The 25675-nt window shown below is 43.4% G+C and overlaps 1 protein-coding gene and 1 pseudogene across 2 annotated transcripts; both read right to left on the reverse strand.

The window, feature by feature from the left end:
- Positions 1-4652: 4652 nt before the first annotated feature.
- On the reverse strand, positions 4653-5744 carry LOC100393814 (RAB1B, member RAS oncogene family). Its single transcript, XM_017977961.4, has one exon. The coding sequence runs from the start codon at positions 5707-5709 to the stop codon at positions 5104-5106; it is 606 nt and encodes a 201-aa protein (XP_017833450.3). The 5' UTR covers positions 5710-5744; the 3' UTR covers positions 4653-5103.
- Positions 5745-15796: 10052 nt separating this feature from the next.
- On the reverse strand, positions 15797-16643 carry LOC100411329 (MAPK regulated corepressor interacting protein 2 pseudogene; annotated as a pseudogene). The gene has a single exon (XR_623960.5). The product of XR_623960.5 is annotated as an MAPK regulated corepressor interacting protein 2 pseudogene (transcript).
- Positions 16644-25675: the final 9032 nt, after the last annotated feature.

Consider the following 25675-nt stretch of genomic DNA (forward strand, 5'->3'; position numbering starts at 1 on the left):
AAATTTAAAAAAAATTCTTTTTAAAGCTATTTTGGAGCAACCTCCAGAAGAATAAAAATAGTTTGTTGGGTGTGGTGATAACTTGCAATCTTTTCTAAAGTGATTAATCTTCCCTGATTGTTTGATGAGATTCTTAGGGAGGGGACTGAAGAGAGTTGTGTGTGTGTGTGTTTTTTTAAGAATTTCCCTCAGTCAGATAAGGAAACTTCAGAGCCATCTGCTCCCTGTACTTCAGAAGGAGAAGTGGGAGAGGCTGGAGAAGGTCAGAGAGAAACCTTGTGTCTGAGGCTTATTTCTGAGGACTTTCAGTCTCCTTTGTTCAAAGCATTCAGCATGCCAAAGTGCCATATTTTGGGCTATTGTTTTCTGAGCCCCAAGAGAAGGAAAAAGAATCATTTTTAGAACCAAAACCTGTAAGCTGGAGAAGGAGTATGGGAGAATCATCCTTGCCTCCAAACATCAAAGCTCATTTTGTCTCTGTTTGAGATTTAGAGATTTGCCCTGTTGGGACAAAATCCAACCCATGGGAGGATTGAAGGCAAAGCTACTAGTTCTCTATCATGTAGTAAAAGTTAGTTTTAAAAATTATTTTTCTTCTAACAGATAGGGAGTCTTGATTTGGCTAAAGGAGTGGTCACTCCTTTATCAGAGGGGCTATTTTGAACTATGAGCCAGTACTTGACAGGGAAATATTCTGAATTGTGGTGGGTCTTTAAATTGCTGAAGAGTTGTTTGCATGGGGGTAAGATAGGCTTAAATGTTAGTACAGTAAAGAGAGAAGAAGAAATCTCCAGAGACTTCTGTCTGCTCTGCAGTTCTGCTTAGTCAGTGTAGGGAAGGGAGAGGGAGGCATAAGAGAATGTGGCATTCTCTTACATTGGTAAGAGATGAGGAAAATAGCTTTATTTATGGTATTACTATACTACACAAAGGCCTCAAAACCAAATGCCAGCTTCCATCTGCAGAAGGAATAATAAGACTCTCCCCTGCCTGCTACTGTCATCTCCCATCAACCTCACCTTCCACAGCAAAGAGAAAAGAGATGGTCATCAGACAGAGGTTCCTTTTTGCCAACTTCCTCTCCATTCTATTCATATCCCTGCTGAGAAGCCCCCTCCTGCCTCCTTGGGAACTGTGCTGGTTAACTGTTTTCTGTTTACCCTTCTAAACCCCACTGTCTATGCCTTCTCCCTCTTGCTTTACCCTGAGAGGCTGGCCTCTAGGCCATGCATTGACACCAAGATACCTTGCTGGCTAGATTCTTCTAGTTGATTTCTATCAATGGAAAGCACTAGCATCAATTCAAAGGCAGAAGAGGTATTTATTCCTCCCACTCCCTTCTTGCCTAGTTGCATTTCTGGGAGGGACTGTTAGCTACAGCTTCCAAGATCACCATTGTCTTTTCAACCTTCTGCCCTTTCACACCTATGCGCATAATGGGATATAATGGCTTCCCACTGTTGCCGCTCTTTAAGTACATTAACATCCTTTGTTTATTTCCTGTACCCTGCTCACACCTCTACAAATAGTCTCTTCCATTTGCACTGGAAAATCTGCTGCTGGAATCCTGATTGATGCAAGACCTTGTTCATATTATCTCTATATAGCTTCGATATTCCCTTCACCACTGGTTCTTTCAAATTGTGTTCATTTTCAAAAGGACTCTCCATTGACCTTATGTCTATCAGTAACTATCTCTTCTTACAAAGCCCATTCCTGGGCTACGCCTTAGGTTTGTTAATGGGCATACCAGTGATATGATCCACCTTGGGCAGAGAGACCTGGGGATGGGCTTCTGCAGTCTTTGGAAAAGAGCTTGGTTCTATTTGGGCAAAGAATTCCAGGGCCTAAAAGGAAATATATAGGCTTTAGGTGACTGTGACTCTGTGGTCCCACGGACTTCTGCCTTATGGAGATGCGCAGGGCTGTAGAGAACCCAGAGTGGGGCGTTATCTAAAGTAAGATCCCTGTTTGGCCCAATCATGGCACTTCTTTCATAACCAAAGTTTTGGAAGGTGATGTCCGCCTTGGCTTAATTCATTTAACATAATGTCCTCCCAGTTCATTCATGTTGTCACAAATGACAAAATTTAATTCCTTTCTGTGGTTGAATAGTGTTCCATTGTGTATATGTGCCACATTTTATCCATCCATCAGCTTTATGAACATTCAGTTGATTCCATTTCTAGGCTATTATGAATAATGCTACAATAAACAGGAGACTGCAGATATCTCTTCAACACAATGATTTCATTTCCTTTGGATATATACCCAGTAGTGGGATTGCTGGATCATATGGTAGTTCTATTTTTAATTTTTTGAAGAACCTACATACTGTTTTTCATAATGTCTGTACTAATTTACATTCCCACCAAAAGTGTATGAGACATCCATTTTCTCCACATTCTCACCAACACGTGTCATCTTTTGTCTTTTTGATAGTAGCCATTCTTACAGGTGTGAGGTGATATCTCATTGTAGCTCTAATTTGCATTTCTCTGATGATTAATGACGTTGACGGTTTTTATGTTCCTGTTGGTCATTTGTCTTTCTTCGAGAAATGTCTAGTCAGATCCTTTTCCCATTTAAAAAATTGAGTTGTTTTCTTACTATAGAAGTATTTGCATTCCTTATATATTTTGGATATTAACTTCTTAGGAGACGTATAGTTTACAGATATTTTCTCTTACTCTGTAGGTTTTCTCTTCATTCTGTTGATCATTTCCTTTGTAATGCAGAAAGCTTTTTAGTTTGATGTAATCCCATTTGTCTATTTTTACTTTCATTGCCTGTGCTTTTAGGGTCACATTCAAAGTAACTATTGCCCAGACCAATGTCATGAAGCTTTTCTCCTATGTTTTCTTCTAGTAGTGTCATAGTTTCAGGTCTTACATTTAAGTCTCTAATCTATTTTGAGTTGATTTTTTATATGGTGTGAGGTAACAATCTAATTTCATTCTTCTGCATGTAGATACCCAGTTTTCCCGGAACTCTTTATTGAAGAGAGTATTCTTTCCCCATTACGTGTTCTTGGCATCTTTGCCAAAAATCAGTTGGTGCTAAACATGCGGGTTTGTTTCTGGGCTCTCAGTTCTGTTCCATTGGTCTGTGTGTCTGTGTTTATATGACCTTGGGTCTAGTTACTCGGCCTTTCTGTTCCTTAGTTTTGTCAACGGCTTCATCTAAAATGGGTATAATAATACCTACCATAAAAGATTGTAAAAAGTATATATTCCCTACAACAGTGACCAGCCTGTATTTAGATACATGAGAATTGAATGCCTTTTCCCCATAAGAAACAAAATGTCCTAATTCCTAATTCTATACCAGATTTCCTTTTAGATATTGTGAAGATTTTTTTGTTGTTGTTGTTGTTTTGTTTTGTTTTAGTTAGTTCGTTTGTTTTTTGAGATGGAAGTCTCACTCTGTTGCCCACGCTGGAATACAGTGGTGCAATCTGAGCTCACTGCAACCTTTGCCTCCTGGGTTCAAGCAATTCTTCTGCCTCAGTTACCGAGTAGCTGGGACTACAGGTATATGTCACCATACCCAGCTAATTTTTTGTATTTTTATTAGGGACGGGATTACACTATGTTGGCCTGGCTGGTCTCGAACTGCTGACCTCAAGTGATGATTTGCTTGCCTTGGCGTCCCACAGTGCTGAGATTACAGGCACAAGCCACTGCATTTGGCCTGGTGAAGAATACTTAAACCAATAATAATAAAAGCAACAATGATAGTGATATAGTACCTTTATTGAGTACTTACTATCTGCATGGTACCATGTTAAATATTTTCCATGCATTATTTTGAATAATCCTCAAAACAACCTTATGAGGGAGATACTCTACTATTATTATTATTTTTTTTTTTTCCTTGCAAAAACCCTCAGCTCACCCGAGGGCCAATGGAAATTTATTGATTTTTTTTTTTTGTCCTTTTCCATCTTTCCCCAAGTGGCTTTTCCTTGCAAAATGCCTGACAGGACACCAGAGGGGAACCTGGGAGCAGGGGGCACCCCGAGGGGCAGCCCAGGGACTTAAATACAAGCTGGAGGGTAGGGCACAGGTGGGACAGGCAAGACAGCATGAGGGGCATGGCTTCTCAGGGAGACCAAAAACTTGCTTTCCTGCAGGAAGCAGCTGGGCCAGAGGACAGGGGATAGGATCCTGGGTACAGAGTGGGTGAGCAGAGAGGCCCCCAAACCCTGGGTGGAACCCACATTCCCCAGAGGATAAGTAGCGGCAGGGGTTGAGGGCCTGCCCTGGCAGGCTCCAGGGACAGAGGGGAAAGTGAGCCAGATGTGCTGTCTCGGGGAAAGGGAGGTGCTGGCAGAGTGAGGGTTAAGGCTGGTGCCCAGCCTCTGGCTCGGTGGGCCTTCCGCCTCTGCCTGAAGTGGGGACAAAGGGGCACAGTGGGCAGGCCTGGCTCTGGCAGGGCAGAGGGTGGCAGGAGCAGACTCCCTCCGGGCTCAAGACACAGGCCCAGCACCACTACCCACCCACCAGCCCTAGATGTACTCAGACCCCACCACAGCTGGACGGCTTGAGCTGGGAGTGTGGGAGGGGAGAGGAGGCAGTAGGGAGAGGAAAGGGTAGGCTGCTGGGCCTCTGTGGCCCCCATGCCCGTCCTGAGGTCCAGCCCAGGTCCTGGACCCCCTGGCCACACTCCTGGCCCTGGGCACTGACTGCAGCCAGGGCAGTAGAGGCTGGGGAGACAGTCAGCTCTTGGGCAGGGGGAGAAAAGAAAGAAGGGGCAGGAGAGAAACCCAGTGCAGCATACATGGGGGTGGGAGACTGACAGAAGAGCCCTCATTCCAAAGAAAGGTGTGTGGTGGGCATCTTGGAAAGTTACCTAGAGGCAGCAGCAGAGCAGGCCCCCCACCCTGCCCAGCCACAGGTCCTGGGTGTCCTCCCTTAAGGACCCCGACAGAACCATGGCTCAGGGCAGCAGGCAGATGGGCCAGAGGGAGATGGGGAGCCCGGGACACCCCAAAGCCACAGACTCAAATGCCCCAGGAGAGGGAGAGGGAGGCACCTCCTGCCCCTCTAGGGACATCATCTGGAGAAGGTGCCCTCTCCTGTCCCACTCCATGTGCCCCTCCTAGCAACAGCCGCCACCCGCCGGCTTTACAGGGGTGCTGTCGATCTTGAGATTGGGCCGCTCGCCCCCGGAGGCTGCTCCGGGGCCCATCCGCTTTTTGATCTCAGCAGCCATGGTCATGAACGCCTGCTCGACATTGGTGGCGTTCTTGGCACTCGTCTCCAGGAAAGGGATGCCCAGAGAGTCTGCAAAGTCCTTGGCTGTGGTGTTGTCCACCACCTTCTTGGTGGTGAGGTCGCTCTTGTTGCCCACCAGGAGCTTATTGACGTTCTCGCTGGCGTAGCGGTCAATCTCCTGCAGCCACTGCTTCACGTTGGCATAGGATTCCTGGTCAGTGACGTCATACACCACGATGATGCCATGAGCCCCCCGGTAATAGCTGGAAGTGATGGTCCGGAACCGCTCCTGGCCCGCTGTGTCCCAGATCTGAAGTTTAATAGTTTTTCCATCCAGCTCAATGGTTCGAATCTTGAAGTCCACCCCGATGGTACTGATGTAGCTGTCTGTGTACGTGTCATCAGCAAACCGCAGAAGCAGGCATGACTTGCCCACGCCTGAGTCGCCAATCAAAAGCAGCTTAAACAGGTAGTCATATTCGGGGTTCATGGCGGCGGCGGCGGCCCGCTCGGTCGCTCCCAGTCAGCTCCGATACTCTACTATTATTATGTCTACTTATTTAAAGGAGAGAACATAAAAACTGAGGGAAAGTTAATAATATAACTGTGGTAGCCTTATATTGTGTTAACTTGACTAGGCAGAACTACATTTTCCACAATTCCCTCCCTATGTGATACCAGTTAGGGTGGGCCACAAAAGAGAGCCTGAGAGATTTGGAGGGTGAAAGAAAAGTGGTAGCCATGTTTTAGCCACTTCACTGGCATGAGGCAGCAGCTGGGTCTGCAAGTGTTCCAGGCTCCCAGCTTCCTCAACTCCGGGGCCAGGTGTGTGTGTTTAGCAGCATGAAGATGGCTTGAGCTTTGGCAGGACATCCACACTCACAAGGACAGAGGCAGCAGGGACTGACCAGGGTAGGTTTCAGTCTGTTCTCATGGGCTTGCAGCTCATGCTGGTGGGTTCCTTCCTGCTCTTGATCGCCCCTTACCTTTCGGCCACCATTCCTTCCCAACTGCCTGCTCCGTGGACCTCATGCTCCAGTATCAGATGTCAAGACAATCTTATGGAGGCTGCTTAGCTCACTCCCACAGTTGGATCAGGTCAAATTCCTGTAACAAATCCATATACATATATATGGATATGGATATGGATATGGATAGATGACATATGTGCTACATATGTATGATACAATACATACGATATACATGCTACATATATTATGTATGATATATATGAGGTAAATATAATATATATTTATGCATATATTTTGTTGGTTCTGAGCCTCTAATTAGATCCTGACTGGTACAATGCCCAAGGACACACATATAGTAAACACCGGAGCTGAGGCTTAGAACTCAGTAGTCTACCCTAGAACCTGTGTTCATAGCCATAGTTTTGTACTGACTCAAAACCACTCTCTGAGTCTTGGGATTTGGGAGGTTGATGGGAGTTGTCTGTGGTTTCAATTCTGATCTGGGGCCCTATTCTTTTGCCTTGAAGTACTAACAGCATTAAAACATCATCATACTCATAAGCCAAGCCAAACTGACACCCAGAAGGCATTCAGCAATGAATAAAGTTTCACTGGCTTATAAAAATGTAGCGTTCTACTGCTACTACTACCACCACCACTAGTACTACTACCAATTATGTGACAACATATTTAGCACTCACAGAATTCCAGGTACTGTTCTAAGTACTTACGTATCAACTCATTTAATATTTACAGCAATCTCAAGAAGTGGATGCAGCATTTCCAGCACTTACTTACTCACATAAGTAGTTATTAGATTTTTAAAAAGTGAACTTTGTGAGGGCAGGGGACCAAGCCTGTGGAGGAGATCTTGGAGTCCTGTTCTGACAAAAGGAAATTACATGTGAATTCCAATTCTACCTTGGCTCCAGTTTGAAGTAGATATATCTCAAATGTCTAGTACATATCTATGAGTCAGAATGCTTTTGACTCCAAGTGGCAAAAGACCCATCCAAAAATAGAATAAACTCTAAAGGAAAATTATTATTTCACAAAGCAAGAAACCCAGAAGGAAGATACTCCTAGGAGGAAGAATACCAGACAGAGAAGGGATGGCAGATAACAGTTCATTAATTCATCAGCCTGTTGATAGCACCAGAAGACTCAGGTTCTTTCCTTCTCTGCTCAGCCATCTTTAGTGTTTGACTTGTCCTCTTTGGGTGGTTCCCAAATGGTCCCTGATGGTTGCCCTACCTCCAGGCATCACAAACCAGTGACAATGTTCAGCAGAAAAGGGATGAGCCAATTTATTCTCTTCTCTTTCCTTTTATCAGCAGGAAAAATCTTTTCCAGAAGCCTAACCTAAGGATTGCTTTTATCTCATCATTCAGAATAGTGCCAATTGACCAGTCACTGGCAAGGAAAATGGAATGACCATTATTTGATTAAACAGATCAAGGTTCACCTCTCTTGGGCTAGTGAAGGGCCCAACTTCCTGGAAACACGTGCATGTTATTAGGAAAAAATGGGTGTGGCTTTAGGTAGGCAACAGACAGTGCCTGTTACTGCATGTTAAAGCATGATTTGTGAAGTATGCCCTACTGAAAGCTACAACCAGAGTTGAGTCTTAGTAGCTGCCCTTTATCACTGTGTCTCACTCCTGGCTTTTGTTCATTGTTTAGTTACTCTACCACAGGTACTGCTTATGCTCACTAATACCCATTCTTTTCCTCTTTAGGGACACACAGTTAGAACATTTATTTCCTGGTTTCTCTTTTGGTTGAAAGAGCCATGTGACTATGTTCTGGCTAATAGAACTTGGACAGAAGTGATATATACCATTTTCAGACCTGGCATATAAAATTCCCAATATACATTTCTTTCTTTTTTCTCCTTTCAGTGAAACACTACACGTTGGGGTATCAGTGGTACAAGATGGAATGAACCTGGATCTCTGAGTTACTTGGGAGAGCCACCCACTTTGCATCAGATTGTGGCATGGGCAAGAAACAAGCTTTTATTATCAGATTTTACAGTTATCAGATAATTCATCCTACGTTAACTTATGTTCTCACCAAAATCATATTCCTTATGACTTGTGTTTTAAGCACAGAGGTTGCCAATCCAGAGTGCAGGTCTCATGCTACCAAGGTGGTTATCCAAACATGCATCCAATTTTTGGATCCTCTCTGTGAAACCACTTTCATGTCAGTCTTACCTAAGACTTCTAGTGACTGGGAACTCATTATTTCTAGCAAGAGATAACCTCTAGTAAGAGATAGCATATGGATAAAGATGACAACTACATTTCGGTTTATGTGCTGAAGCTCACTAATTGGTAGAGATTCAGCACATGAACTGAAATAGATTCAGCATACTATGCAGAGAAGGATTCTGAGGCCAACTCTGAGTAGTATGGGAAAAAATGCTGTTATTAATTAATAATGCCTTCCAAGGCTCTGGAGGCAGAAGTTGTGGACCCATGACCCCATATGGCATCTCTGGTCTGAGCAATGGGGAGAAAGTTCATAGGAAGGAATTTTCCATTAACTAGCAGGACTCAGGAGACTAGATTTGGGGATTATAATAATAACAGTTGCAGCAGTAATGATGGCTTCTATTTTAGTGAGTACTGTGCTAGTGCTTATGTATTTTATTTCATTGTCTCCTCATAAGTCCATTTTATAGACAAACTGAAGCTCAAAAAGTATAATGTAGCTTGCAGGGGGTCATATAGCTAATTTAGTGGCAGAGGTGGATTTGGTCCTGAATGATCTAACCTGAAGTCCAGGTTCCTACCCAGCAGCCTACACTGCCTATGGGATTGGGGAAAGGACTGGTTATGGCAAGGTTTTTTAACATCATGTGGAGCCCTGCGGTACATTGTAGGATGTTTAGTGGCACCACTGGCTTCTATCCAACAGATGCCAGTAGCACATTCCTCAGATACCTCATCATGACAATCAGAAATGTCTTCGGTGATATGGTTTGGCTGTGTCTCCACACAATCTCATCTTAATTGTATTTCCTATAATCCCCATGTTGTGGGAGGGACCTGGTGGCAGGTAATTTAATCAGGGGGGTGGATACCCTCATATTGTTCTTGTGATAGTAAGTGAGTTCTCACGAGGTTTGATGGTTTTATAAGGGGCTGCCCTGCCCCCTAACTCTCATTCTTCTCTCTCCTGCTGTCATGTGAAGAAGGACATGTTTGCTTCCCCTTCCACTATGATTGTAAGATTCCTGAGGCCTCCTCAACCATGCTGAACTGTGAGTCAATTAAACCTCTTTCCTTTTTAAAGGGTATGTCTCTATCAGCAGCATGAGAATGAACTAAACAACCAGAAACTGCCAAATGTTCCCAGGAGGGCACAAATAGCCCCAACTGGGGACCACTAGGTTAGGACCACTGACCCCACAAAGGGTCAGTTATGGAAACACAGAAAGCAAGGGGCACTCAGGGTAGCCTGGGAGTGTTTGTCACCAGAAGAAGGCAACAACAATGAGAGGGACCAGAAGCTGAGCCCTCTAGGCTGACGCATTAAGTCTCCTAGTGCTGTTTCCCACTGAGGGGCAGGACTGAATAGGGCTGGGCTAGCCGGAGAAGATTTCTGCGGCCGTCAATTGTAGGTAAAGAAAGAATGTGACAGGAGAGGGATTTTAGCCACACTGGTCATCCTGAAATCTCCTGAGAGTCTGCCACTGCAGCTACACCTAGCCATCAGTAGACACTGAATGAGAGTTTGTTAAATAAGTGATGAAAAACCAGAACAAAGGAAGGGAAAAACTGAATTGCAATTCTTTTTTTTTTTTTTCTGAGACAGTCTTGCTCTGTTGCCCAGGCTAGAGTGCTGTGGTACAGTCTCAACACACTGCAGCCTTGACTTTCCAGGCTCAAGCAATATCTGACGTCAGCCTCCTGTGTAGCTGGAACTACAGGCATGTGCCACCATGCCCAGCTAATTAATTTTGTATTTTTTGAAGAGATAGGGTTTTGCCATGTTGCCCAAGCTGTTCTCAAACTCCTGAGCCCAAGCAATCCTCCCACCTCAACCTCCCATAAGTGCTGGGGTTACAGGTGTGAGCCACCACACCGAGCCTGAGTTGCACTTATTTTTGAGTAAAAATGTGGTATCAAACAATATTCCTGAATAGCTACTAAACCTGTAATTGGCAGATAGTAAGCAGCAGATTTTAGACATTTGCTGAAAGGCGTCAAGGTTAGGGTGGGAGGAAAGGGAGTGTGGCCCTCTTAATTAAAATTAATTATTACAATGTAATATGTTTGCTCAATGCCTTTTTCACTTTTAAATGGAAATCTACTTTTTATGAAAATAGAGATTTCATAAATCTGGAATAACAGAAAGAAAAGCAAATTGCAAAAAAATATAAATGATATTTGACAAAAATCATAATTTCCTTATAGTTAGCTAAATGAGTATTCATGAATTTTAATTTTTAATACTTATTTTGCTTTGCCTTATTTTTAAAAATTGAATAGTTACTTAATATACATATGTAGTTAAAAGATGTTTCAATGGCTTTCTAAAATTCAGAGCCTCTAGAAGGACTGTGGTTAGAAAAGATATTCCTGCCTTCATCAATTCAGAGAGACAAGCTTGTCTGCAGGGTCATGCCCTTCTATTTTAGGTTGTGCTAAAAGGGCGCACCGAAATATTCAAACTGTTTTACTACAAAGCTAACATATATAACCACAGCCCTAGTTTCTGCTCATGTGTAACTTCTGACCCTTTCTCAAAAAACCAAGTACTATGATTACTAGGCGTTGCTTTTTAAAAATAAAGCTTGCATTGTTTTCTTCCTCTCATTTGCATTTTCATCATAGAACAGTTCACAAATCCATGTGTTTTTTTCTGCCACCATTCAGGAGATTTTGCTATCAGTTATGTGCAATCAATCGCATAAAGCATGAAGAGAGAAGGGCTGCTATTCATATGTTGCCTGCTAATCTAATTACTAAGGTGGGGGCTCCAGAAATAGAGCTGCCACATAGAAAAGCTTTGCCCCCACCTGGTGGATTGTTTAGCCAAGCCTTTTAAATGTGCAAAGTTTAAAAAACGGGGGGGCAGGAGGAGGCAAGGGTAAAGAAAGAAATCTTTTTTTTTTTTTTTTTTTTTTTTAAGTTTCTATGCGGAGCAATGGAAAGAATTTAGTGGTTGTCAACATGAGTTTAGTACAAAGGTATGGTTTAAAACGTAGGTTCATTTTGACTGAGCTTCAGGTCACGCAAGTCCAGGGAAACCTGTGCTGCTATTTGTTTTGTGTGTGTTTTTAAAAGAGTTCATAAGACGTTAAGGGAGGGAGATGAAGCGGAGGAGGCGTCCCAGAGGGATGACGTCTATTAAAGGGTGGATACTTCAGGGGTGTTATTTCCAGAGGCTCTTAGTGACTGATTGTGTGAAAGCGTAGCTCTGAATGAGCAGCTCCAGCCTGGCTTGATTTTGAACTGGTTTTAATCCTTGATTCCTACAAACAAAATAAAATACCTTGTCGAATAGAGCCCATTGAGTGCGGATGATGGGTTAGGAGTGGGGGTACGAGATGGCAGCGTGGATGCTTGTTTATCGAGGAGGAGTTGTCCGTTGTTCCTGGAGCTGGTGAAAGGAAAGACGCCAGAATCTGATGGCTGGGGTAGCATTGATGTGAGGTAACGGGGTAATCGGATTGAAAGGGAGCCATAGTATTTATGTCAGTTCACATTTCGTCAAAGAAATAATATGAGGTGCTACCTAGCAGAGGCATTGGCCTGGGGGTTCAGTTAGCAAGCATCCAGGCCTCGTTGGATTCAAATATAAATTAATTCTCACAGGAGCATTGCCTGATTAATCTATTTGCATAATAGTAGAAAAACTGCAGAGTGGTTACTTTTTTTTTTTTCTTCTGCAGGGATTTGGACAAGAAAAGGTTTAAATTCATTTGAAAGAAGAGTGTGTGAGAAGTCAGAGAAGCAAAAGCCCCCTCTGGGGCTCCCAGAGTTGTTTTCTGGACCAAGAAAAGTTGGAGTTGAGGGAAGCCCTGTTGGCTCAAGAAGTTTAACTCTTCCTAGGAAAAAATCACCTTTTACTGAAGCACCATGAGTCTTAGCTCTTGGCTGAGATGGTGGCATCTGGTTCAGCAGAGGCTAGGACATCAGCCCAGAGTGAAATATCCCCATTGGTTTAGGTTCTGGTCAAAGGACATCATAGTGTCAAAAATATATAGGTTCAGTTCTGATATACTCAGGTTTGCTGGGTGTTTCTGAAAAGAATTTCAAGTCTATTTGCTATTTCATTGAGAAATAAGTAATTGGGCTTATATAACTCAGGCCATTCATGACTGATTTTGACTCAGTGCATTCATTCAGTGAGAACCTGTTGAGCACAGCCTGGTGCTGCTGGTATGTATGGTGGATATGACAATGAAATCTAAGTCTTACTTTTAAAAACCATATTATGAAAACAGGATGGATGGAAGAGGACTAAGGGTTCATAAGTTTCAGACTTTTGATACCAAAGTGATTTTTTTCTGTAAAAATTTTAATAACAGAATTTAAAAATACAGCTATAAACATTACTTAGCAAATCCAGCCTTGATTACTTCCAGCCTTTGCTCAAGAATAAAGACCTTTCTTTTCATAGTACTATAGGCACTGGCTTCAGTGTTTCTTACTCATTCTTATTACTTTTATTCCCTTATCATTCACTGTTGTGATAAAGAAAGCACCAAAGCCGTTTAGATGCAACTGCCATGTTGACTCAAAATGCTTCTATTTTCACCAGTTCCAGATGGAGAAACATTAGAAACAACAGCAAGGCAAATCCTATTTTCTAACTGATCACATGGCTAATTCCAAATTTTATTTTGAAAACTTCCTGCTATAGAAGAAATGCCTATGGTAGGTGCTTGACAAATGTTCATTTCATTTTCCCTTCTTGAATACACCCAGAATGACAATTAGAAAATGTCCTTGTTGCTTAGGAAAATCAAGGAATAAGAGCCTAATACCAGCAGAGAAGAAAGAGTCTATCTTATGCACTTCCACTGCTTTAGGAGTGCCACCTAGCTGAGGACCCCCTTTCTTTGAACTCCACATTTCCCCACCCCCCATTAAATGAGGGTGAGCCTTTAATAGCTTTTTTTTTAACCCTTTCAGCAGTAATGCTAATTTTGTGTAAAATTAGCCCTCATTTAATGTAAGTCCTGTTCTCTAATTAGTTGGTCATGTTATACTCAATACTTCTTTTATATATACTCTGAAAGAGAGTCACCAACTTTTATGCAAAAGATTATACTACCTACTGAGAGAAAGAAGCTAATTCACTCTCATTCCCTCTAATGCCTTATTACCTATCAGGGAAACAAGACAAATATTTTCCCATATTCATACCCATGTAGTCCCAATGGCTGAGCATTAGTGGGAAGCCATTATGTCTGGGGGCCATAATGATTGTGGTTATCAGATTGGGAAATAGATCAGATTAGGAGAAGTCATTAGGGCCAAATGAGTGCCTCACGTATCAAGCAGCAGAATGGAAAGAATGGTGAGTGGCCCATCCTTGCTGCTGCTCAGGCTCGGGGCATGGAAGCTGGAGCACCCTGCTTCCATGTTTTGCTCTGTGTGGGCCTCAGGGCAGCTGTGATGCTGCACTCCATCATGGGTAACTGAACAAAGTGGATGAGTTCTGATGACAGCAAGGAGTCTCAGGGAAGGAAATGAGACTCATTTCACATGGCCCTAAGCAAGCAGAAGTGGAACCACTAGAGGAACACTGATTTGCCTGAATACAAATATGACTATTTTAATGACTCATTTGCCAGTTTATTTAGTCTCTATATAGAAGAGTGATCTTTGAAAACATAAATTACATCAAGACATGGCCCTGCTTGAAACCCATCAGAGACTTCCTCCCTGTAGCCTGCAGTGCCCAGCCTCATCTGTCCCCTTCCCACCTGGTTAGCTTCTTACCCCATCCCCTCCCTGTTCACTAAGCTCCAACTGCCTTGGTCTTTGGACCCTTGAATGAGCAGAGCTATTCTCTGCTTCAGAGTTCATGTAAAGGTTTTTCTCAGTCCTGGCTGGTTCCTACCCATCCCTGACATACAGCTTTAAGATAGATTTTTGCAGACTTTCCTCTCCAAATACATCTGCAATTCTGATCACTCTTCACCACTTTCACTGCTATCTGCTGGTCCTTGCCCCTATTAATACAATGGTCTCTCTGCTTCTAGTCTTGTGCTCAACATAGAAGCCAGAGGTACCCTTTGAAAATGCAAGTTAGATCTTGTCATATCTCTGCCCAAAACCCTCCAATGCAGCTCATCTCAGAATAAAAGCCAAAGTCCTCACAAAAGCCCATAGGTTCTCCATGACCTTGCCCTGCCTCCCTTATTTCAGACCTCATCTCCTATTGGTCTTCTCCCTCTCTCTCTGCTCCAGACACACTGATCTCCTTGTGGCTCTTTGAACTTGGTGGGTGGACTCTCATCTTAGGGCCTTTGCCTGATTATTCCTTCTGTCTGGAATGCTCGCTTTCCAGATATTTACATGGTTCACCCCTCACATTCCTCAGGTCTATGCTCCAATCTTAACATATTAATGAAGCCCTCTCTGAACAGCTTATTTAAAATGGAATCCTCCCAACTCCAGTAATCCTTAAGGTAGAGGCTGGAAGAGAGCTCGACCCATTCAGGGGCTTGTGATAATTCTGGTGTGGCTGCAACACGGGGCTGAGAGTGTGGGAAGCAGATGGTCATTTTGGATAAATTGGCTGCTATCAGATTGTTGGACATGTTCAAAGTTAAATCAAATCCTTTGGACTTTAGCCTACAGGAAACAAAGAACTATTGAAAGTCCCGATGAAGCCATTGTTTCAGGCAAGTTAATCAGCTGGTGGGGAATAAACCGGGCGAACGGGATGTCTCCTGATAAAGACCAGAGCTAAGTCCAGAGTCCTTGTGAAAGCGTATTCAGAGATTTCTACACCACTACAATTTATTTAATTCACTACATGCCAGTTGTGCATCTATTCCCTAAAAGATACTCAGGGGCAGGTAAAAAAAACAAGACAGCAAGGCCTCTGCCTTTCCAGAGATTACAGTACTGCGATTCTGAGAAATGAGGAGTCCTCACTTGATGACTGAGTTTATCATCTCAGGAACACAGTCTCTGGGATTCTGAGCTTTCCCTTTTGCTGGGTGCCACCATTATATGGTCACCTTCCCTGCACATACATCCTCCCTATACCCACAAAGTGTGCTCCTCAGACATCTTACAGATGAAGAAAACCTTCGATGACTGTTGTTCTAAAGTTGTTTTTGTTTTTTTGTTGTTGTTGTTTTGTTTTTTACTATTTATTATTCATATAGGTGAACTTGAGTCTGTAGGGCCAGCCCTTCAGGGACTGATTATTTCCTCCCAGGCACACAATTTTCTCTGATTTGCATCCAGTCTCCAGGTAATGCTAGTGCCTGGAAATAGGGTTTGCAGTGGGAAGAAAGTGAGGGATTGAAAAACAACACAAGGCCAAGGCTAAGGTGGTAATTCTAGCTGTTCCCTTAATTGACTGTGACCTTGGAGTCACTTAATCTTTGTCTCTGATTTTTTTTTTTTTTTTTTTTTTTTAGGCAGTTTCCCAACTTTATTAGCCCGGAGTTCCTCCCTGCCAGCCCCAGGGGCTGGTCGCTGGTTCCTGGGCACAGTGAGCAGGGCTGAGGTCAGACAGGTTCAGGCCCTGGCCATGGCAGCTTGGGACAGCCAGGCCAAAGGGACAACACGTGCAAAAGTCCCGATGCTGGCACTTCAGGTGTGGCCGGCACTCAGCCAGGTGCAGTGGGTGGGCGGGCAGGGCGCCAAGTTCCTCTCCTGGTGACGGTCGGCCGTAGCAGCATTTCCTCCCAGCAGCCGCTAGGAACAGCTGGTGATTCTAGCCAGGAACTGCTGCGCCCACCACTCGTCCAGGTCAATGGGCACGAAGTTCTGCAGCCGGGGATTGGGGGTCCTCTCCACGTACTGCACAGGCCTCGGCCCGCCCTTACTGGCTGGGCCACCATTCAGCTGCTGCTGCACCTGCTGCCAGGCTTCGGACACAAAGCGGACATTCTCCTCGTGGGCCGGTGTGTAGGTCTCCTGGGTCCCCTCGAGGGATGGGGACGTGGAGGGAGCCCGCCGGCCATTCACACGATTGAACACAAGCCTTGGCCCCGGACTCGACAGGGGCCAGGGTCCCGGCGGCTGCGCGAAGGGCTGCGCCCACGGGGCTGCGCGGTCGGCGGCGCGGGCTGCCGGCATTTCAGGAGCTCGCCGAGCCGGCCCTCCACCTGCTGCTGCGTGGGACCTGTGCGGCGCTGCGCGACCAGCTTGCTGGGCCCCTTGGTGATGGTGTACATGGCGCGCCGCTCCCAGACCGCCGCCGGCCCCCGGCCTGATCCGGCCCCTGTGCCCGGGCTCGCACTTAACGGGCGGCGGGCGCTGCGGGCAGGGGGCGGGTGTCTCTGATTTTATTATCTATAGAGAAAATTAATATATCTACCTTTCTTAAAGGGATATTACTGGGGAGAAATTAGTGGATTTTTTAAGGATTTAAACATATATTACATGTATAAATATGAGTTATCATTAGTATTGTATCACTATCACGACAGCAACTGCTAAAATAACTGATGCTCCTTGTTCTCCTATCTCTTCCTCCCTCCTCCTCCTCCCTTCTCTTTCTCTTTTTCTCTCCTCTTCCTCCCTCCTTCTCCTCCTACTACTTTCGGTATTCTTACTCATTAGGTATCCTTGTTCTTCCCTACCCGTACCCCTCCCCTGCCCCAACTAGAACTGAAGAGTGGAGAAATAAATATTGGGTCATGCCCACATCCCTGGTGACCAACATTTTTTCTCCATTGGAGAAAGGTTTATTGGCAGGTCACCTTCAGTTTATCTCCCAAACTTGTCATACTGTACACAAATCACCTCTTCTGGGATGGCAGTGGCTGAACACTACACATGAATAGGGGGTCGACTTTTCCCTCTATGGGACATTTGGCAGTGTCTGGAGATGTTTTTGGGTGTCACAAATTGGGCAAGTTGGGGGAAGTGCAGAGGATGGTATTGGTATTTAGTGGTAGAAGCCAGGGCTGCTGCCAGTCAGGGCACAAGACAGCCCCTCAAATAATCGTCTGGCTCAAAACACCAGTAGTGCCAAAGGTGAGAAACCCAAATTAACCAAGTGACTTTTTAAAAAAAAATCATTTTTCATTTGTGACTTTTTTTTCTTTTAAGTTTGTTAAAAGCAGGTTTGCCTTGTTCTTTTTAATTTTTTAAATTTTTTTGGTTGATGACTAATTTACATACATATAATAAAATGCAGAGATCTTAAGTTACATTTTGATTACTTTTAGCAGGTGCGAACATTTGTGTATCCCAGAGTTCTATCACTACATAGACCATCTCTTTCAGCCTAGAAAGTTCTCTTATGCCCCTTCCCAGTTTGTTCCCACTCCACCCCCACAGGCAGCCACTGTCTTGATTTCTTTTCACCATAGATTATTATGCTCATTGTTTTTAACTATTAAAAAATCTCATAACTGGGCATGGTAGTTGGTAGGGTTAGTTAGATTAGAGATAACTAGCCCTGGGAACCAGAAAACTAAACCATAAGAATGGGGCTTGAGATCTGAAGGAAAAGTCACATGCAAAGAGCAGAGAAGCAGCTAGCTGGTATCAGAGAGATGCTGCAGCAAGCAGCTGACCAAGATGCTGCGCAGAGGTCAGGTAAGAGTCAATGGAGTGCCCATAGCAAGGAGTGGCTCCCTGGCTGTGGAAATGAAGGCTTGGGAGCTTAGAAAGGGCTATGGAATGACTTGGGTAGAGCCAAGCTGCATGAATAGGAGCACAAGTTGAGGACTTGGCAGGGGGAGTATATTAGTTTCCCCAGGCTTCTGTAAGAAATGACCACAAGCTTGGTGGCTAGAAACTCTCACAGTTCTGGAGGCCTCAAGTCTAAACTAAAGGTGTTAGAAGGCTGTACTCCCTTTGGAGGCTCTAAGAGGAAAATACGTTCTTTGCCTCTTACAACTTTGGCGGCTGCCAACATTCTCTGGCCTCCTTGACTTGTGCCCACATCACTCCAATCTCTGCCTCTGCCTCTGTCTTCACACTGCCTTCTCCTCTTCTTTTTTTTTTTTTTTTTTTTTTTTTGTGACAGAATCTTGCTCTGTCACCCAGGCTGGAGGGCAGTGTGCAATGTGCAATCTTGGCTCACTGCAACCTTCACCTCCCTAGTTCAAGCAATTCTTGTGCCTCAGCCACCCAAATAGCTGGGATTACAGGCATGTGCCATCATGCCAAACTAATTTTTGTATTTTTAGCAGAGATGAGCTTTCACCATGTTTCACCTCTTCTGTCTGTTTTCCTTTGTATGCTTCTTTTAAGGACAGTTGCCATTGGATTTAGGGCCAACCTAGATAATCTAGGATGATCTTATCTCAAGATCCGTAACTTAATTACATCTGTAAATGCCTTTAAGTAAATAAAGTAACATAGGTTCAGCAGATTTGGTGTGGAGATCTTTTGGGAGGCCATTTGTGGGTCTGCTATAGGGAGCGAAGTCAAGAGACAAGTTTTTACTACTGGGTTGTGAGGTTAAAAGGGAGCCCTCTGCAGAGCTGGCTGATGGCCAGGCTGGGGATCCACAGGTCTCAGTTCCTTTATATTTCCTCAGTCCACAGTTGGGATTAGCCCCAGGGAATGAAGGGTGTGAACATTTATTGAGCATCTGATACAGCCAGGCATACTAAGTTCTTCCTTTAATCCTAGCAAAGACCCTGTAAGACAGCTGTTTTCCCCCTGCCTCAAATTTGTATTGTGAAAATTGTCAAACTACAGAAAAGTTTGGAAAAAAAAATATGATAAACACCTGCATACCCTTAACTTGGCCTCACTAATTGTTACCGTGTTTTCACATCTGTTCTCTGCATTTGTATGTGTATATTTGGGAAGGTGGAGACCTAACCATTTGGAAATAAGTTACAGATATCATGACAACTCAATCCTTGACTATATCAGCATCATCACCTGATATGAAAAATGAGAAGTAGTCACTCTTATTTGACAACTGAGAAAATGGAATCTTAGCAATGTTAAGTAAATTCCTCAAAGTCTAAGAACTAAAAGCACAAGGCCAATATTTGAGCATAAGGCTGTCTAACTCCCAAACTCATGCTCTTTCTACACTACCATTTTTGTTATTCATTCAACAGTTTTGGTGGGACAGGGTGAGGTTGGGGGGGGTCCTATGAATGGAAAATGCTTTGGTTGAATAAAGCATCCAAGGCAGAAAAACAATAGACAGGTAAACAGATAAGTTACTGAGATAATTTCAGGACTTTACAATGAAGAATGACTGTAGGAGAATGGGAATGTCAAGCATGAAGGATCAAAGAAACATAGCATATGGCCTCTGCCTTAAAGAAGATTATAACGGAACAGGATTCTTAGAAATGGGGAGTGGGACTCTTAGCAATGACGAAACCTGTCTTCCACCCTTTCTCAAGAAGCTTCAGGAAGATGTGTTTTACCAAAAGAGGGTACAAACCAAGAAATAAGACATAGGGCTTCTTTCTTGCCCTATGTCTTCTGGGAATAAAGGAAATAAAGGATCCAACCCAAGACAGAAGCAAAGGCACGGACAGCAGGACTAGAGGGTGCAAAGAGGAGCAGGAAAATGGAAAGTTTCTAAGGAAAACAGAGCTGGCAGTCACCTGTGTTAAAAAATGGCAGTCACTTGCTAAGCACAGTAAGACAGACTTTATTCAAGGGAAATAGGTGTAGGAACCACTATATTCAAGTGATTTATTCACTTTATTCACAATAGGTATAGAAACCACCAAGACAGAATTTGCAGTGGGAAAGAAAGATTGCACTCAACTCAGAATACAGCATGGGCAAATGGGAACTTCCAGCCAAAAAAGCAGGGTGTGGTCAGTGGATGAAAAGTTACTGACAGGAAACATCAGGGGTTGATATAGTTTGAATATATGTCCCTGTCAAATCTCATGTTAAATTGTAATCCCCAGTATTTGGAGTTGTGGTCTGGCAGGAGGTATTTAGATCAGCAGGCAGATTCCTCGTGAATGACTTAGCACCACCCCCTTGATGATGAGTGAGTTCTTGCAAGATCTGGTTGATTAAAAGTATGTGGCATCTCACACTCACTCTCTCTTGCTCCTGCTTTTGCAATATGATGTGCCTCCTTCCACTTAGCCTTTTGCCACTAGTAAAAGCTCCCTTAGCCCTCCCCAAAAGCTGAGCAGATGCCAAAGCATGCTTCTTGTACAGTCTGCAGAACCAAGAGCCAATTTAACCTGTTTTCTTTGTAAATTACCCAGTCTCAGGCATTTCTTTATAGCAGTGTAAGAATGGCCTAACACAGGGGTAAGGGCAGATTCTGACTAAACAAACCTAGTAAGTTTCTTCCTAAAGGTAGACCAGGGTGGTCGGGTGTCAAAAGTGGAGGGTTCTGTTTAAACCAATTAATCAGGATTCTTTCTGAAATTGAACAACGCAGAGAGAAATATGTGAAGTTCAGGGGAACTTAAGTAGAGTTTGGCCAAAGAGATAATCTTTGTCACCTGATGCGTTTGACCATGTGGAAAAGAGAACATTACGAAGTGTTTAACAGGCACAGTGGCTCACACCTGTAATCCCAGTATTTTGGGAAGCCAAAGCTGTGAATCACTTAAATTCAGGAGTTCAAGACCAGCCTGGCCAACATGGTGAGACCCGCCCCCCCCCATCTTTACTAAAAATACAAAAAATTAGCTGGGTATGGTAATGCACACCTGTAATCCCAGCTACTTGGGAGGCTGAGGTAGGAGAATTGCTTGAACCCAGGAGGTGAAGTCTGCAGTAAGCCAAGATCACACCACTGCACTTCAGCCTGGGCAACAGAGCAAGACTCCATCTCAAAAAAAAAAAAAGGAAAATTACACAATAAAGGAAATGTAACCATAGTATAATACCAAAACATCAATAACCAATATCTGCATAGTTATAGTAAACACATGATGCTGATTTCACCTAAAATCGTGACCTATTGGGAGAATGGGTTCTCCTGTTTCCTTTGCAAGTCTCCTGTTTCCTTTGCCATTGTTTCCAGTGCTTGAATCCATTTGAATGCCAAATTGGCATTCTTCAAAATTAAAGATTTTTGGCTTCACCCAAGTTAGGATGTCAAGTGAGAGGAACAAACATTACTAAGACAGTTATAGGGTTGCGTTCTTTTTTTTAAAGGAAGTTAAGAAGGGCATACAAATAGTAAACATTCATTATTATTTAGAGTATATCAAGTTTTAGATTTGCGTATCTAACTGAGCCATCCTAATATAACCTGAGTCCTCTAAAAATTTTCTCATTTTCATAGAAATCTTTACAAATTTAGAAACTTTAGTACTCAGATTAGGTTCATTTAATAAAATTGGGGCCAGGTGCGGTGGCTCACACCTGTAATCCCAGCACTTTGGGAAGCCAAGGTCAGGAGTTTGAGACCAGCCTGACCAACATGGTGAAACCCTGTCTGTACTAAAAACACAAAAATTAGCCAGGCCTGGTGGTGATCACCCGTAGTCCCAGATACTTAGGAGGCAGAGGCAGGAGAATCTCTTGAACCCAGGAGGGGAAGGTTGCAGTGAGCCGAGATTGTGCCGCTGCACTCCAGCCTGGGCAACAAGAGGGAAACTCCATCTCAAAAATAATAAATAAATAAAATAAAGATGAATTGAATTACATTAAATTATTTGGTGTAACTTATCTATTATACTTTGATCATGCTTTATAATGAGATAAAAATGCAAAAATGTGGTTTCTATTAAGCTGGGTAAATAAATAGAACAATTACAACCGTCTGCCTTTAGGCCAGCATTATCTCTTACCTGTGCTACTGCAACAGCCTCTACCTGGTTTCTTCCCAACCTCTCTGATACAGATAAAGCCATTTTTTATTCTGCGATTGACAGAGGGGACTTTAAGAAATATAGATCTCTTGTCACTCTTCTGTTTAAAAACCCTCAATCGCTTCTCATTGAATTTGGATAAAATCCACATGCCTTAACTTGGCCTGCAAATGTTCACACTGCGACCCCTGGCAATCTGCAGCTCCTGCTTTTCATCTCTTCCCCACACTCTTACTGCATGGGCTATAATTTATAACCTTCAATTCCTCTCAGCATGTTTGTCAGTCATTGTCTCTCCACCATGGGGTTGTTATAGATGTTGTTCTCTCTGCCTGGGATGCTCTACCGCCTCTCCCTGTCCCTACAATACCAAGATCTCAGCATTAGATGCTTCAATGCCATTTCCTCTAGGAAACCTTCCCTGACCACACCCAACAGAAAAACCAGGTCTTATGGCACTTGACATTTCTCCCTTCTAATACCTACCACACTCAAACTCACAGTTTTGCTGAGTGCATTCCTCCCGAGTTGCAGCTCCACGATGGCAGGGAAAATGTCTAAGGTCTATATTGATAATCACTTTATTTCAGGAGTCCAACACCATGTCAGAAACATCACTATAGGACAAGACTGATGGATGTGTTCACCACAGCTATGGATGTTAGACCTCTTAGTACAGTATCAAAGTTCTCATTTCCATCCTCATGGGAAAGAAGTGTTTTTAATGATGTCTAAATTTTTTCCCATTGTAAATATTTATTCACTCATTTATAACTCAGTGGAGGTTTGTTTGAATGGAATCACAAGAATGGCTCATAATCGCAGGTTGGGTCTCCAAGAAAGCAAGGGCTACAGAGTATAGGGCGTTAGATCCTGTGTATAAGACCAGGCACCACAGAGCTCTCCAGTGTCACCTTCCCTCTTCATTGCCCTTGCTTTCTAAGGTCTTGCTCTACTGGACTTTCCCCTGTTTTCCACAATGCTCTTCACCTCAGCCTGGGTTTATAGTTCACAGTTAGAAGAAGATCTGGTCAACGATGTGTTGATTGCTTGTTAGACAGCTGCTACACAGGTTAGTCTGAAAACATCAGGAAATTCTTTATGCTGGTAACAATGGGAGCATAATTATAATGTTCTCAGGATATTTTTAATTATAAGCAACAACTTAATCATTGCATCAGATCTGCGTATGAGCTTAGTTAAAAAAAAAAAAGAAAACCTGCCAGGTGCAGTGGTTCACGCCTGTAATCCCAGAACTTCAGGAGGCCAAGGCAGGTGGATCACCTGAGGTCAGGAGTTCAAAACAAGCCTGGCTAACATGGTGAAACCCTGTTTCTAGTAAAAATACAAAAAATTAGCTGGGCGTGGTGGCACACACCTGTTGTCTCAGCTATTCGGGAGGCTGAGGCAGGAGAATTGCTTGAACCTGGGAGGCGGAGGTTGCAGTGAGCCAAGATCACACCATTGCACTCCAGCTTGGGCAACAAGAGTGAAACTCTGTCTCAAAAAAAAAAAAAAAAAAAAAAAACCTTTTACAATAGTTTACTGGCACCCTATAGCAACCAAGTATAACCTATTTAAACATGGTTAGAAATTCAGACTTCTGCGCAGAAAGGGTAGATGACCACATGAAATGTATTGTTTCCTGGACAGAAGTACATTAATGTGTGCTCTCAAAGTGATTCTTTTCACAATAAAAGACTTACTGAAATGAATACTACAGGAAGGATGTTTCCCCCCAAAGATTAACTCTTTTCCTAACTGCCTTTTTATTTCTAACCTAGTCTCATCTCAGTGGCTATTTTGAGGGTTTCTCACATAAGAATCATCGTACTGAGTTTTATTCCAGATGAGAAGTCTATAACTGAGGTTATAATTCTTATAAGTGAATGGAAATTTCAAGTGTAGGTCATCTTAAACAGCTAGTAACAGAAAACTGTCATGGTCTTGTTGCCAGAAAAAGGACTAAGCGAGTACGAAAGAAACTCAGAGCAGTTTGCTGAGGTGAACTGGAAAAGTGGGTGTCCTTTATTTTTAACTTTTACCTGGCTCTAGTGAGCAATTCTAATTCTTGTCATTTAAGTTGGCGCTTTGTTGTTGTTGTTACGAATAAACATGACAAAGAGATGTATGTAGAGGATTGTGGTTGAACTATTCTCTTACTGGACACCATAATAAAACAGACCTGAAAATTGTGAATGACAGTGCCAATCAGAATCCCTTTTACAGAGTGCCAATCTCCAAGGAACCATTTTCTCCTCGGGTCTGAGGACCCAGTAATCTGTCTTTGGCTAAGGAGAGAGAATTTTTTTTTTTTTATTTCTAAGCTGCCAATAACCTAAACAATTGCCAGCAGGGAAACCAGGCTGTTTTCTTTCCAAGGCCTATATAGAATTATTTTTAGAAACAGTTCAGTCACTGGGTAAGTGGGTCAAAGGGCTGCTAGGAGGTGTGCGCTGTAGCACACATTTCACTCTCTGCAAACATTCTTTTCTGATGATGCATCTGAGGGCAGAGATTCTCTCTCTCTGGGGACTTCCTGTTCCATCTGCTCCACCTTATTGGTCCCCCTGCAAAAACAGCAAACGATGCCATCCCTGCACTAGGTGTATAACTGAACTGATTATCTCAGATTTGGTGCTATTAATTTTTAATAACTTGGGCAGGAAGTAATTGGGCAGAATTTCTCCTAATTCACAGAAGGGTAGGTTGAGGCTTTGAAAAAGGTCCTGCTTTTTTATTTCTTTCACTAATGCGCCATCCTGATTCCAAGGGAGGCTCTTTGGTCTTAGAGCAGTGCTTGGGGATCTACCTTTTTGGGGGTGATAAGATGGAACTGGCCAGGCGTGGTGGCTCACACCTATAATCCTGGCGCTTTGGGAGGGCAAGGTGGGCAGATCACTTGAGGTCAGGAGTTCAAGACCAGCCTGGCCAACATGGTGAAATCATGTTTTATTTTTAGTCTTTACTAAAAATACAAAAATTAGTGAGGTGTGGTGGTGTGCGTCTGTAATCCTAGCTACTGGGGAGGCTGAAGCATGAAAATTGCTTGAACCCAGGAGGCAGTGGTTGCAGTGAGCTGAGATCATGCCACTGCACCCCAGCCTGGGCAATTGAGCAAGAATCTGTTTCAAAAAAAAAAGTAATTAACAGAGGAGTTTGCATTATTCACTGTCAGTTGGGAGTAATTAGCTTAAGCTCTATACTTAATACTACACAGAGATTAATCGAAGAGGGAGAACACACAACCCTTCAAGAGCCTGTTTATTCAGTGGGGAAAAACATGGTTCAACCAAACCTGTATAATGATCTTTTGAAACTGGCAGGAAAGTAGCTCTCTGCCTAACACAACCCAGGCAATTATCTTGGGTTGAAATCCTGTAGTGGGTATGCAGAAGACCTACATTCATGTTCTGACTCTGCAGCTTCTGTCTTATGATTGGGCAAAGATCTGCTTTTGTGCCTGTCTACCCCTCTACCCCTCTGGCTGCATCTCAAACAAGCTCCTCCTCACTCTCTACACTCCAGGTATACTCTTCTCCCTCCACC

The sequence above is a fragment of the Callithrix jacchus genome, chromosome 10, assembly GCF_049354715.1.
Source record: "Callithrix jacchus isolate 240 chromosome 10, calJac240_pri, whole genome shotgun sequence".
Classification (NCBI taxonomy): Eukaryota; Metazoa; Chordata; class Mammalia; order Primates; family Cebidae; genus Callithrix; species Callithrix jacchus.

What these genes read in the sequence shown, in the direction of transcription:
- LOC100393814 (XM_017977961.4), bottom strand. Translation starts at nt 5,709, where the DNA reads ATGAACCCCGAATATGACTACCTGTTTAAGCTGCTTTTGATTGGCGAC.